This window comes from Chinchilla lanigera, unplaced genomic scaffold (genome assembly GCF_000276665.1).
Source record: "Chinchilla lanigera isolate Chin_1 unplaced genomic scaffold, ChiLan1.0 scaffold00055, whole genome shotgun sequence".
Classification (NCBI taxonomy): Eukaryota; Metazoa; Chordata; class Mammalia; order Rodentia; family Chinchillidae; genus Chinchilla; species Chinchilla lanigera.
In genome coordinates this window covers 13078396-13092142 of record NW_004955456.1, presented here as the reverse complement: position 1 = coordinate 13092142, position 13747 = coordinate 13078396, and the positions used below count along the sequence as shown (strand labels likewise).

Genomic DNA, 13747 nt, shown 5'->3' with positions numbered 1-13747 from the left:
CTTGGGAGGTTGAGGCAGGAAGGTCAGGAGTTTGGGCCCATGTTGAACTATACAGTGAGTTTAAAGCCAGCCTGGCCTACAGAGTGAAGTCCTATTTTAAGACACAAATAAAAAAATGCAGTGACATAGAAGAGAAATAACTAATAGATTCTTAAATTATTTGAAGTAGCCTGGCATGGTGGCACAGGCCAGAACTAGGGATACTGAGGCAAAAGAACTGCTACAAGTTCAAGGTCAGCCCAGGCTACACAGTGATTTCAAGGCCAGCCTGAACCACATAGTAAGACCCTGTCTCAGGGGCTGGGGATTTAGCTCAGCGGCAAAAGCGCCTGCCTGGCAAGCGCAAGGTTGTGAGTTCGCTTCCCGGTACCGGAGAAAAACCAAAAAAAAAAGACCCTGCCTCAAAAAATCTAATCAATTAATTAGTCAAAATAAAAATAATTGATGGTTAATGTCCAGAGTTGTCATTTTGTGGGTATCACCTATCATGGATTTGAAGAATTCACTTAATGTGGGTACTTATTTGTTTAAGTAAAATAAAGGCAGCGAGAATGCCTTAACTACCTGTCTTAGGTACTCTTCTCTTGTTGCTGAAACAAAATACCCAAAGCCCAAAATTAAGGAAAGAAAGGTCTATTCAGCTCACAGCTTGTGGAGGTTTCAGTCCGCACTTGGCTGGCTCCAAGGCAGAGTGGCATATGGCAGAGGGGAACTGTTCATGGCGGCAGAAGGCAGCAGAAGTGACAAGAGCAAAAGGGAGGAGGGCTGGCAAGCAGCCTCTTTCCCTCCCTGACATATGCAAACTATCCATCCCAGGGCGGATGTAGCACTCACACCCATGGATCCATCCTAAACTCCAAAAGCCCACCCCATGACTGCATGTGTCTTTGAGGGGACACTCAGACACAAACCATATCACTACCTTTAGATCAAGCGTCTTCCAGGTTAATCATATCCTTCGAAAAGTGATTAAAATGCATTAGGTTTCTGTTGGAACATCATTGTGCAGTGTTATGCGAGTCTCCTGGGACACCCTAAATACCTTGTACCCAAATATATGTGGCCTTCGGTGCCTTTAGAAATGACATTTTTTTTCCTCCTTTGTCCATTTCGGTTTAGGATGTGAAATACCCTGAGTATCTGGATATTCGGCCATACATGTCTCAACCAAATGGAGAACCCATAACTTATGTTCTGTATGCCGTGCTGGTCCACACCGGATCTAATTGCCGTGTGGGCCACTACTTCTGTTACATAAAAGTAAGCCTTGTGGGTTTTGCTAATTGCTTTTACATAGACTGTAAGATATCAAGCACTAGCATTCTTTGGGGGGAAAGGTGGGAGTTCCACAATTACAGTGTGAATGCTGCTTTTTCTTATTCTTTCTATTCTGTCCTTGTTCACCTGACAAACTCTAATCTTTCCCTCTTACCGGCTGTCTTTTGCAGGCTAGCAACGGCCTGTGGTATCAAATGAATGACTCCACCGTATCTCCTAGCGATATTAGATCGGTACTCAGCCAACAAGCCTATGTGCTCTTTTATATCAGGTATTGTGAAAACAAGTTACCACACTCTCTGTAATGTCATTTCTTTTCATCTCACCCACACTCAATGCAATTTTGAGTTAATTTTTAAAAACCAGAGGTCAAGGTTCACCCTGCCGCGAGCGTGGCGAGTCAGGAGGCCGCTTCTGAGTATGGATTACGAGCTTGCGTCAGCGTCCATCTCTTTGGTGCTCAGTGCTGACGAATGTGGAGGAAGGGAAAGGTGACAGCCGAGGGATGGTGGCTTAGGCTGCTGGCAGCAGATGGAGTGGACCTGGGGATATGGAGGCCCTGAGTGGAGGGATCGGGAAGGGCATTTGGAGCACCCTGCGTGGTCCCACCTAGCACCTCTGGAGTGCTGAGCACAGTGCTGGTGAGGCATCCTCCTGGGCTGGAACCAGCAGTTAGACTGATCCCACCGCAGCTATAAACTGACTAACAATTGCACTTTTTGAAAAAATTCTGAGGTGTACTCCACGGTGTTGCCTGCTCCTCTTTTTTTCCCCACCTGCTGGCAATAGAACCCAGAGCCTTGAGCAAGCCTGGCAAATGCTACCACCCCAGCCCCCAAGGTGTCCTTTTTAAATATGGTAGCCTAAGGTTAAGAATACCCTAAAGTGTTCAACAATGGAAGAATGATGTGTTGAAATTTTATGCAGTTATTAAGAGTGACTTTTTCTTTTCTTTCTTTTTTGAGACCGTGTCTTGCTATGTTGCCCATCACCTGCTGGAGTGATTTTTAGAAACCTTTTTTTTTTTTTTTTTTTTAATGTTTTGGGAAAGTGCTGAGTGTATGGAGTTTGAAATATTAAATACTGGTGTTGGGTGAAAGATGGGGGGATGAGCTATCTAATCAAAGGGGAATCATCTCTGAAGGGGACGACATGTTTTTTCCCATTTTTTTGGACACTGTAGGTTTTCTACAATGGTATATATTTTTAATTTAAAAATACAGACAGAAAAAGTAGCCTTCTGGTAGCAGCATCCTCAGCATACCATTTATTTTATTATTTTTTCCTTTTTTTTGAGACAGGGTCTCACTATGCAGTTCAGACTGGGCTTGAGCTCACTTTGTAGCCCAGGCTGGTCTGGAACTCAAAATGATCCTCCTGCCTCAGCCTCCTGAGTGCTGGGATTACAGGCATATGCCACCACTCCTGGCCGCATACAGTTTAAAATATGATTTCCTTTACCTATCTGCCCTGTGTCCTGGGCTGAGCACCCCAACACTGACCTATCCCCTAAAGGAGCTAATGCATCATATGGCTCTGTGCAGTGTGATTTAGAAGCAGTGTTTTTGCCATTGGTTTCTTTTGTTTTGTTTTTCTTCCGGTACCAGGAATCGAACTCACGACCTTGTGCTTGCCAGGCAGGCGGTGTGCAGCTGAGCTAAATCCCTAGCCCCACTGGTTTCTTTCAGAGGGTCTGAGTTTGTAAATCCATCTCCACTAAAATGCCCTTCATCATCCTAAACCCTCTCATTCTTTGTCCCCAGGTCCCATGATATGAAAAACCGAGGTGAACTTACTCATTCCACCCGTCACCACGGCCAGTCCTCTCCCCGCCCCGTCACCAGTCTGCGGGTTATCACCAACAAGCAGGCTGCACCTGGGCTTCCTGGACCACATCCTCCCTCTCACGCGAGGAAGGTAACCCTTCAGAGGTGGCGTCTGATTTTTATCTCATTGTGAGGTCTATCCTCAAATCCTCAGGTTAACACTGCAGTAGTTGTTATGTCCTGTCTATACCTGGATTTCTTATCAAACAAGTTTACGCGGGCCCTTTATTTCAAAATCTGACGTATACAGGAATCTCAGCGTGAACAGGGTGGTCGAGAGGGAGCATCTGGTGTGAGTATATCTGAAGGTTAGCACCCACTGTGGACTTGGACTCTACTCAGGGGTCAGACAGGTGAGTTTTCATCTCATATTAGGCCTCAGGAAAGTGATCCTGTTACAGGGACACTTTATATCCATGTAGCTGTCTTAGGAATGTGGTGTTTTCCCCTCTGCTGTCCCCGAGGGTGTGATCGAGGCCATGTGCCTGTGTGCCAAAGACACCTGATGCGGTCCGCAGGGTGGCGCCTGCCTTCCAGCCTCCCTGGGACCCCATGCCCAGGCCATCTGCAGCTTGAACTATACTAGGTCGTTGCTGCTGTCAGGTTTACAGCTTTCAGCTATCAGATTGGTTTGAGCTATCGGATTATCTGGTTGAGCGCTTTTTTGGTAGACATTGGGCTCTGTTTCACTTAAATGCCTTTGTGAGCTGAACTGAGAGCCAGCTTTTGAACTGGGCTCTGCTTCAGAGCATCAAACCAGGAAGTATGCGCCTAGGGAAAGGGGCAGCTGTAATTTTAAGAGGTTTTTTTTTTTTTTTTTTTTTTTTATACCATGACAAAATAGCAGCTAATTCAGATATTTAAGAAAACACCAGATAGGCCAACCACTATTTGCCAGTGAACCAGCTGTCACCTGTGTTGTCACAGGGATTCAGTGGTGGTAGTAGAACCCAGAGCAACAGAACTGCACGAGCAGAAGCCCGAGACATCCCCGGGTGGTGGCCGACAGGCTGGAACCTCACATGCGATGCCTGAAGCAGCCTTATCCGTCTGCCCATGTGGTTCCCCCCTTGCTTGGAGGCCGGTTACAATTCCTGCTTCTGGCACTTACTTCTCTCTGTAGAGTGGTGGCCTGGCCTCCCAGAAAGCCAGCCAAGGAGAACATACGTGAACCCATACCTAGAGGGACCCACAACGAATTTGGTCTAGGAATTGTGTTCTGACAGACATATTTGTCCTGTGTGTGGATTAGTTTTCAGAAAATTAGGGCCTGTGAAAGGTGCAGGGGGGTAGAGCAGATGAAAGCAAAGGGCGGTGTCTGTGATTTCGTGTAACCTGTCAGTCACAAGGCCAAAGTGGGAAGGAAGGCCGCTGGCCTCCTCGGGAGTGCTGACCCGGCCGTGGCTTTCTTCCTTGCAGAGTTCATCTCACTTGAACGGGACCGGGCCACTGAAAGACGCGCCAAGCAGTTCCACGTCGAGTCCTAATGGAAGTCCCAGCATCAGCAGGGCTAGTCCTGTTACGACTTCTACCTCTGTTCAAAACTGGTTAGTTAATGCCCCTGGTCTGTGACTGATTCCAGAGCACCCTGAGAGGGCCTCTCTAGAAATTAAATTCAGAGAGAAGATAGTTTGTCCCCATGTTCAATTTAAAATATCAATGTACTGACGGAGCTGTATGTAGCTCAGGAAAAAGAGGGAAGGAATTTGTTTTTTTTTTTTCTTGGTATCGCGAATAGAACTCAGAACCTTGTGCTTGCCAGGCAGGCGCTTCTGCCGCTGAGCTAAATCCCTGGCAAAAGAGGAAACGAATTTGAAGTGTGGCCGCCGTTGCCTCGGGTGGAAACTGCAGGTAAAACTACAGCCCGCCCGCCCGCAGGTTCACGGTGTGACCGTTCAGCATAAGCGCTGCTCCAGATTTGCCACCTGCCCTGCTGTGCTGCGGTGGGGAACAACTTTTGGTGACCTTCCAGCCACACCCCCAGTGTGACCATTTCTTAGTTTACACAGTTTGTTGGATTCCTGGAAGGTGTAGTGTCTGTGAAATCCGCGGCAATAGCATAACTGGGATTTTCGCCCCCGCGGATGTGAGGATGTGCCGCGGCAACCCCAGAGGGGGCCCCAGGGAAGCGAGCTAGGGGCGTGGAACTGTTAAGAAAAAGGGAGCAGCCGCGAACACGCATTCCCATTTTACCTTAAGCTAGAACAGCTGGGATGCGCGGTCATTTGCACAGTGACTTTCCCCTTGTTTCCTTCCTAATCCACCTTGGTCCTCAAATTTAACGTGCAAGAGAATTATTATACTATATTATAATTATATTATGTTTTGTAATATTTAATATATAATATTAAATATAATATAATATTAAATAATAGAATATATATTATATATTATACAGCAATAATAATTAAACATTATATTATATTTTATCATTATTATATAATATTATATATTTATTATATATTATATTTATTATTATATAATATTATATTATATTTTATCATTATTATATAATATTATACAATATTATAATTATTATATTATATTATATGTTGTAAATGAGGCCATGTATGTATGCATCCAAGTGCGCCTTCCTCCGTGTGTGGCCCGAAGGGTCCCCTTCTACACTCAGGGCAGCTGACTTCCCGTGGGGACTTGGTACAGGTCATCTCCTCACTGAGGAGTGGAGATCACAGGAGGTGTTGGATGGCTTCCTAACCTTGAGAGTGAGTCAGAGGCTTCCCAGCTGCCAAGGGCAGCCCGCATTTACCGCAGAGGGTTTTCCCAGAGCCCCAGTGAGTCCCTGTTTGCCACAATTCAAGGAGCTGTTGGATGTGTTGGGAAAGAGCTGCTCTGCTTCCGAGGCTCCAAGAGAAAGAAGGGGCCAGGAGAGGCAGCAGCCCATCGTCACTCGGCTCTTTGGTTCAGACTTAGTTCTTAAGAATAAGAAGTCCATCTGGAAACAGGAAAAGCCTGGAGCTGCACAATTATTGTTGCTGAAAAATAGGTAGGGTTGCTCTAACTTCTACTTTTATTTAGTAAAGAGAAAACTCGGTGTCCACAGATGATAGCCTGATAGTGGCTTATAGGCAGCTTCATTGAAAGTGATCAAATATGTAGTAAGTGTAAGCCATGACAAAACCTACAGAGCAGTCGTGCTAACTATTGGCTCGTCTCTTTCTGTTGGCGGGGATGCAGTCCACCTGGAACAGAGAGAAGTCCGTCAGGGGGTCTTGCTGCGGAGCTGGAGACCCGCAGTGCTGCCGCTGGTTCCCATGAGAAACTGGACCCAATCGCGAGTCTGTGCCTCAAGTTTAAGAAGGCTTTGCTGTCCCCCGACACCAGTTTCAAATCGACCGGAGAAGTCGTCTCAGAAAACAGTTCAGCCAAGCCTGATGAGTCGTTGTCCATCGTAAACAACCTTTGTAACATCAACAAGACAAGCGCGGGGGATGATCCACTTCCTCAACTCTGTGACGCTGGGAACTTGATGCCCAATGGCGGCGAAGCCCCCCACGGGGTCAAAGGGCTGTTAATTGAGAGCGTGCAGGATTCTGGTCCAGCAGAAGCAGCGGAGAAGCTGAACCCGGCTCCCTCCGCACATTCCGAAGGTGGATGTGGGCATGAGCTCTTAGTTTACCTCAGCAGAAATGAGTGTGGTGACGCAGAGGCCCCGTCCCAGAGCACAGGTGTATCTGCCCACATGCTGCCCTCTGCTCCGCCACACAGGACCACAGGCGCCCACCCTGAAGGGGACCCTGAGCACAGTCACGGGGAAAGGTGCCCTGAAGGTAAGGCCGGGCAGAAAGTTCTGGAGCACTTTCCAGTTAAAGAGAAAATGAGCAGCCTTAGAAAAGTTGACCATGGACATTACTGTGACCGATTCTGCAGTGAGGAACATGTGCAGAAAAGTAGGAGTCGGAGTCGGAGCAGGACTGGGGAACGCTGTCACAAAAAGCGGCACTCCCTCACTAGAAAGCACAGCAAGCAGGAGTGCCACGCCGTGGAGCAACACAAGGGAAGCCAGCACCCTCTGTGCTACGGTGAGAGAGTCAGCCCCGGTGAGCAACGCGGTCCAAGCAGGTACAGCTACCACCACTCACAAACCAGGAGCGGGGCTGACCAGGACGGGAGCCGATACCCCCACTTGGACAACGAGCGCGCCTGGCTCCCGAAGAAGCAGTACCTGGAGAAGATGCGATGGGACAGGTGCAGGTACTACCCTGACAGGTACGCCCCCTATGCAGTCGAGACCTGTATGAAGCAGTCACATGAGGACTTCTCCCAGGCCAGGAAGGGCTGGGAGCCTCCTGTCTGGGTGAGGGAGCGGACCCACTTCCACAGCTTGTGCCCAGGAGCCACAGCCCCCTTCCCTCTGCACCCCGAGAGCTACCTCCAGAAGGCTGCCTTCAGAGCTGAGGACAACGGCTGCGACTTCTTGGATTGGTTTCCTGAACACGAAAGCATGAAGTCATGCAAGCGCAGGTACGAGAGCGCAGAAAGTAAGGACAGTCATGTGGAGAAGAAAGCCCACAGGAGCCTGCCGGGAGACCTGGAGGGGCCTAAGGTGAAGAAGAAAAAGAAAGCTAAAGACAAACACAAAGAGCATGGCTACAGGTGAGGGTGGGCTCTGCCAGCAGGGTCTGAATTCCTCCTCTCCGTGGGTCCTGAGACTACACATTTCTAAAACGGCGCAGCTTTTAAGCTCTGTCTTACTTCATGTATCATGAAATGTCTCACTTCGTCTTTCTGGTTAATGCTTTGTGACTCTCCAGGAGTAAATGTGAGTTCTATAGAAGCAACTCGAGGATCTCTGACTTCAAGATTGGTTGTCAGATGTAGTCACATTTTTGTTTCTGTTATGTTGTTTTCAAATGGAGTGACTACATGGCCCATCGGCGGAAAATGGGAGGGCACAGTTCTGTTGATATTTGCCTCCCTGCCTAGAGTGGAGGTCTGAGGGCATCATTTATTTTCTTGGCCTTTCTCTCTAATTCTCAATAGGAAACCTAAATATCTTTGTATTTTTAAAATGAGAAATAGGTTGTTGGTTGTGTGTGTGTTATACTGGGGATGAAGCCCAGAGCCTTGTGCCCGGGAGGCAAGTGCTAGGCCAATGAGCCGTGCACCCAGCCCTGGCAGCTACCTTGAAACCGACCGGTTCATGACAAGATGAATGAGCATGCGTGCAGTCCCGGTGTATTTTAGTTGACTTCTTTTAAAATTAAAAATCCTAGCAAAAGATTGCCCAAAGCCATATGTAAATAGGCACTGGTTACTTTGGGGAAAAGGAGATCGAATCACAAATCTCTTCCTCCTCTGTGCCTGAGATACATGGCAGTGTTTTCTTTCTTTCTTTCTTTCTTTCTTTCTTTCTTTCTTTCTTTCTTTCTTTCTTTCTTTCTTTCTTTCCTTCTTTCTTTCTTTCTTTCCTTCTTTCTTTCTTTCTTTCCTTCTTTTCTTTCTGTCTTTCCTTCTTCCTTTCTTCTCCTTCCTTCCTTCATTTCTCTCTCTTTCTCTCTCTCTCTCTCTCTCTCCCTTCCTTATCCTTCCCTTCCCTTCCCTTTCCTTTCCTTCGGCCACTGACTTCAGGAGATGTCACCAAATTCCTCTTGGCCGTGTCTTGGCTGACAGCTCCTGAGCACAGAACCTATGGTTGGGGGGCCAGGGGTGGAGTTGAAGTTGGTAAATTTATGACCCTGGCTTTAAAAATTACTACAGCTGAAAGCAGAGAACGCATTTTTAACTAGATAAGCATTTACCTGTGGCTGTACATTGAGCAACCTCAGTAAGGGGTCACAACAGTGCAAGGTCCTATCTGAGGTGGTGCTGGTGTTTGGGTTGCTAATTTCTGGCTGCTTCTTTGGCAGGCATCAACTGGATATGGCTCTTCCCGTAGTGTACTCCGAAGCTGACCTCCACAGACACAAGAAGAAGAGACACTCAGGGAAATCAGAGAACTTTGGAGAAGAATCTGGGCTGCACTCACTGAAGGCTTCGAGCTATGAGACTGTCCACTGTTTCCAGAGACCCATGGGCAGCTTCCTGCTCGCCGATGGCCTGGCTGTGGAGGGCACTGGACCTTCCCGAAAGAAAACCAAGCATTCAAGGATGGAGAGCAGGACCGATGGGTGTCACCTGTTGGAGTATGGCCAGGGTAAGAGGTGATTTTTGAAATTAAGAAGAGGAAAACTCGATAAGTTTTTTTGGAAATGGCAATTAACATATGGAGATGGAACCTCCAGTGCCTTGAAAGGGTCCTGGACTGATACAGGGCTCCTGCCTCATCCGTCTTGACTCCTAAGCCCTGTGTGATTTGTTTTCCCCGTGTAGTTTGGATACGAAGGATGGCTACGTGGAATTGGGATTTGTGGCACTCTGGGTGTCTGAGTATTTGCTCGCAAGGGAGAACTTTTTTGTTTTTGAAGCATTTTTGGCAGCGGTGGTTTTGCATGATTTGTTTTACTCTCTTGATTCCTTAAAGCACCCAGAGTGTATCCTAACTCTTAATTTGATGACATGGGCCATTGGAAATGTTAGCTGCCACCTCTACCAGTGACTCCTTTGAGGCTCCTGGCATCAATGTCTCACTCCAGGCTGCCGAGCGTCTTGGATTCTTGTGTGCAGACGTGTCTTCTTGTCATTTAGTGGCTCTTTGTGCTCTGATTGCCCTTGGGTAGCCCCTCCCCCTTTCTTTTTTATTTTTTGATGAGAAATTCTTTTGTCATATTTAGAATCAAAATATCCCTTAAAATACTTACGTTTTACAGTAAAAAGGGTAGCACAACACAAGCTCGTGTACAACCTTAAGTATTCAAGTTCCTGAAAAGCCAAAAAATGAAAAGAAAAAAAATGGACTGCCACAAAGCTGCCCTGCGTGGTTATCAATTCCTTCAATGAGTGCAGATTAAAGTAACAAATGTACTCCTTGGGCTTCTGATTCTTGGTCAAAAACTATTCAACTGAATGATTAGTGTAACCTGTTATGAAGTTGCTTGGCTTTTTGTTGCTCCTTTATAGTTTCTTTAAAAACTGCAATTTTAAACTTACAGAGCACACATTACTCTCAAGTAGTCCTTATAGAAAGGACACAAAAGCTCAGGGCTCCACCCTTCCTACTGGCTCCCTGAGGAGGAGCCTGAGAAGGTCATTAAGAATGAAGGTGGTAGGAGTCAGGCCTGGGGCACAGCTTGGCAAGCTGCATCGGGAAGGCCAAAGCCTGTGAGTGAGGTGGCTTTTAAGAATGGCTGTTATGTTTTCAAAATTTCCAAAGGGGAGTAGTATTTTGTTTCACATGAAGAAAAATGTGTGAACTTCAAATGTCAGGGTCTGCAGACTTTGGCTGAGGCGCAGCCAGTGGTCTGCGTGCGGTTGGTGCTTTCGACAGAGGTGAGCGAGTAGTCACAGCTGACACCCCACAGCCTGCCACAGTCAAAGTGCTCATCACCTGGCCCTTCCCAGAAAAGAAAGCTCAGCTGAAATGTGCTGTCTTGGGAAGGCCCAGGCAGGGGCAGGCCGGTGACTCCAGTGGCCCCTGGTCTGTGTGCAGTTGTTGGAGGTGTGAAGAGAAGAACGCCTGAGGAAGGCTGAGGCTTCACAGGGGGTGCACGCAGACTCCCCACGGCTGCCAGGACGGGAGGGAAGCAATGTGGCATTTGCTGTTCATGTTAAAACATTGTGTACATTTTCAGAGCAGTTTCACATGAACATTTCAGCGATTTGCTGAAAGGGATTAATCTTTCCCACCTCCCTGTGCTACCTGAGGATCAGATATTGAGACGGATTTGGTCTGTGTGACGGGCAGGGTCCCGGCATCGTCAGAATCCCTGTCAAGCCCCAGAGACTACTGATCTGGGGACAGCGAGTTGCCCTGGTTGGTGCTGGCGTGGCATTCAGGGCTGAGTCCACTTGTCCACTGCAGGTGCCGAAGTCAGGTCACGTCTGAGTGGTGGCCGATTCTGTCCCCAGTCCAGGGGCACTGACGACTGGTTTGCAGCCAGCGCTGTGTGGGCTCCGGGCTCCTGAGAGGGGCCCTGGCTGAGGGCCGACCCTCTGCCATCTCCCGTGCGCTTGTGTTCCTGTGTCCTGCCCTTGGACCACTCACCTTTCTCTTGCAAACTCCTGACTTCTGGCTCCATTGAAATCCAGCTAATTTCTCTGGCCGTGGCCTGAGGTCTGTTCCATCCTCGAGTGAGAACCCAGCAGTGTGATGGGACAGGCGTGGCCTGTTCCCTAGGGCCAGCCTCTCCAGGCATCTTCCACGGGGACCAGAGGCCCTCTGCATCGTCACGGAAACTCGTTTCAGGAGGACACTTGCAGCAGTGGTTGTGTGCCAGCCTGTACTTGCTCAAGCTCTGAACTACAAGAAAACTAAGTCTAACTGTAACCACTTAATGCCTACTCAGAGCTCAGGCGCTACAAATTGTGCAAAGTCATTAAAATGTTTCCTAACCTTTGCCTTCCAGGTGATTGAAAACTTGGCCTCAAAACAAAAAATTCACAAGTTAAGGTAAGCGCTTTCCTGTCTGTCCATTGTAGAAGCACTGAGCGGGGACAGAGACAGCATTTCACTTCTGAGGAAAACCTAAGGCCCGGGGTGGAGCTGTGGAAACAGCAGCAGGGGCGGGGCGCTGAGCTCCAAGCCAGCACTGGAGAGTGCGGGCACCTCTTTCCCCATCAGCTTTCTAGGACCAGGGCAGGCTTGGCAAAGGGAGGACGGTGGCTGTTTCGTACCTGCTCCCTCACTGAAGAAGCCAGCAAGGCTCCCACTGTCAGAATCAGCAGTCGGATAAGCATCTGGGATGAGAGGCCCACGTCCCCAACCCAGACAGCAGAGCCCATCCCAAGAGCTGAGCGCCTAGGCCTAGAGGCTGGGTCACGCCCCTCACCTGACCCGGCCACTCTGTTGGGACGAGGTCCAGGTGACTTAGAGCAGAACCTTCACAGTGTCGGGGCTGTGTCTGAATCACTCATATTCTGTGGTCCTGGGAGGCGGGGGCTCCTGCTTCATGCTGCGCACTTGGGAGGTAAAGTGGGTGCTGAACCATTTAGCCCGTGAAAGGAAACTGTCCTTATGTGTCTCATAGCCAATCAGCAAGGCTGATTTTAAATGAACTTCAAGGTGAATTGTCTATAGAAGATCAGTGTGCAGTTAATTAACGTGCTTTATCTGTGTGTCCTCAAGGGAAGGCACTAAACTAAGGAACTAAACTCTTCCCCAGTAAAAGCAGGATCTAAGGATTGAGAAGGATTAGCCACAGCTGGGGTTCAGGCTGGGCTGGTGCAGCGGGGCCCAATGGATGGCGCCTCCCTGGCAGGGCTGCCAATGGTTCCTCTGCAGCTGCCTGGCCTCACTGGGCTCCTCCACTGCCATTCAGGAAGGCAGAGATGGTTTCAAGGGAAAGGAGCTTCCCAAAGACCCAGGGGACCTACAGACAGGGTGGTACAGAAAGGGGGGCCTGGCTTCCTGGGACTCTGCCTTCATCTAATGCGTGCGCCTCTTGTCTTTCAGATTCGACCTGTTCCAGAGAAGCCACCCCAACTGAGTTTAAATGATAAACATAACTTGGTTCAAATCTGTGTGGTGCTTCTTAATAAATACTGTACACATTTTGCCATGAATTTTTAAATTCTTACCTTTTCTTAATTGCCCTTATTCCCAAAGGATGAAAATTTTTTATAACTGCCCACCACTGTAAAATGCAGTGTATATCCATCACATTGACAATAATACCCTGGAGCAGAACATCTCAAATGCTGCTTAATTAAGACTCAGGTTGATTACTTGTATTTCACGTAATGTTCCTCCAAGTTAGACATCTGCCACAAGACCAACCAGGAAACCATGGAATCATTAAAAGTAAAAACTAACAGTGCATGTGTTTAAAGACTTATTTAAAAATTTACAAGCTCTCAACTAGACTTTTGAGGGCAGTCTGTTTTCAGTGATGTCTGATACTAGAAACTAATTTGCTTCATATTTTAGTTGTATTCAAGATTTGAAAATGTGTCTTACAGACAAGTTCTATGTTTGAACTTTGTGGAATTATTCCAATCAACTTACCAGTTAGGAGTATTCACATTATGAATGTATAATCCAAACATTATTTGTAAGGCTTACAGTATGTTTTATTACATAACACTTTTTTATATTGTGCCTCATCTACTATATAATTTTGGAGTCTGAGTTGTCAGCTTGGTCACTTAAAGTTTCTAGTTACAGACAAAAATCATACTGTGGGTTTATTTTTAATATGGACATGCTGTCAAACTGTGACGCACTTATAATTTATGCTCCTGCATCAGGAGATGGAAAACTGGGCCCCTCTCTCTGCCAGCACCTGCTCCAAACCTTCACATTGCGACATCCCCAGGTCTCAGGCCAGCCACCTTGGGCTAGGTCAGGCCACCGCCAGTGGTCTCCCCTCTGCCACACATTGGCCAGCAAAGCATCGCTGTGTGCTGCCCTGCTGACCACCGGTCTCTCTCAGACAGCTTCCAAGACCACAGGACCCCAGCACTGCCACAAACCAGCAGGCCCTCTGCTGCCCTGCACTTCCGCCAGGGACTCCCCTCAGCCATGACTAACCCTAACCCTTCAGGCAGCATGAGAACCCTTACCGTACAGCCTCACTTCTGTTTTT

The 13747-nt window shown here is 47.8% G+C and overlaps 1 protein-coding gene across 7 annotated transcripts in view; it reads left to right on the top strand.

Moving 5' to 3' along the window:
• LOC102011956 (ubiquitin carboxyl-terminal hydrolase 42-like) overlaps positions 1-12725 on the top strand; it is a 53639-nt gene extending 40914 nt beyond the window's left edge. For all 7 annotated transcript variants that reach the window (XM_013520498.1, XM_013520503.1, XM_013520502.1 and 4 more), the window contains 8 exons: positions 1120-1260; positions 1449-1549; positions 3042-3195; positions 4524-4651; positions 6303-7721; positions 8975-9261; positions 11570-11613; positions 12616-12725. In XM_013520498.1, the coding sequence (XP_013375952.1) occupies positions 1120-1260; positions 1449-1549; positions 3042-3195; positions 4524-4651; positions 6303-7721; positions 8975-9261; positions 11570-11577 (2238 nt within the window). In that variant the 3' untranslated portion in view covers positions 11578-11613; positions 12616-12725. The remainder of the gene's footprint in view (positions 1-1119; positions 1261-1448; positions 1550-3041; positions 3196-4523; positions 4652-6302; positions 7722-8974; positions 9262-11569; positions 11614-12615) is intronic.
• The last annotated feature ends 1022 nt before the right edge of the window (positions 12726-13747 follow it).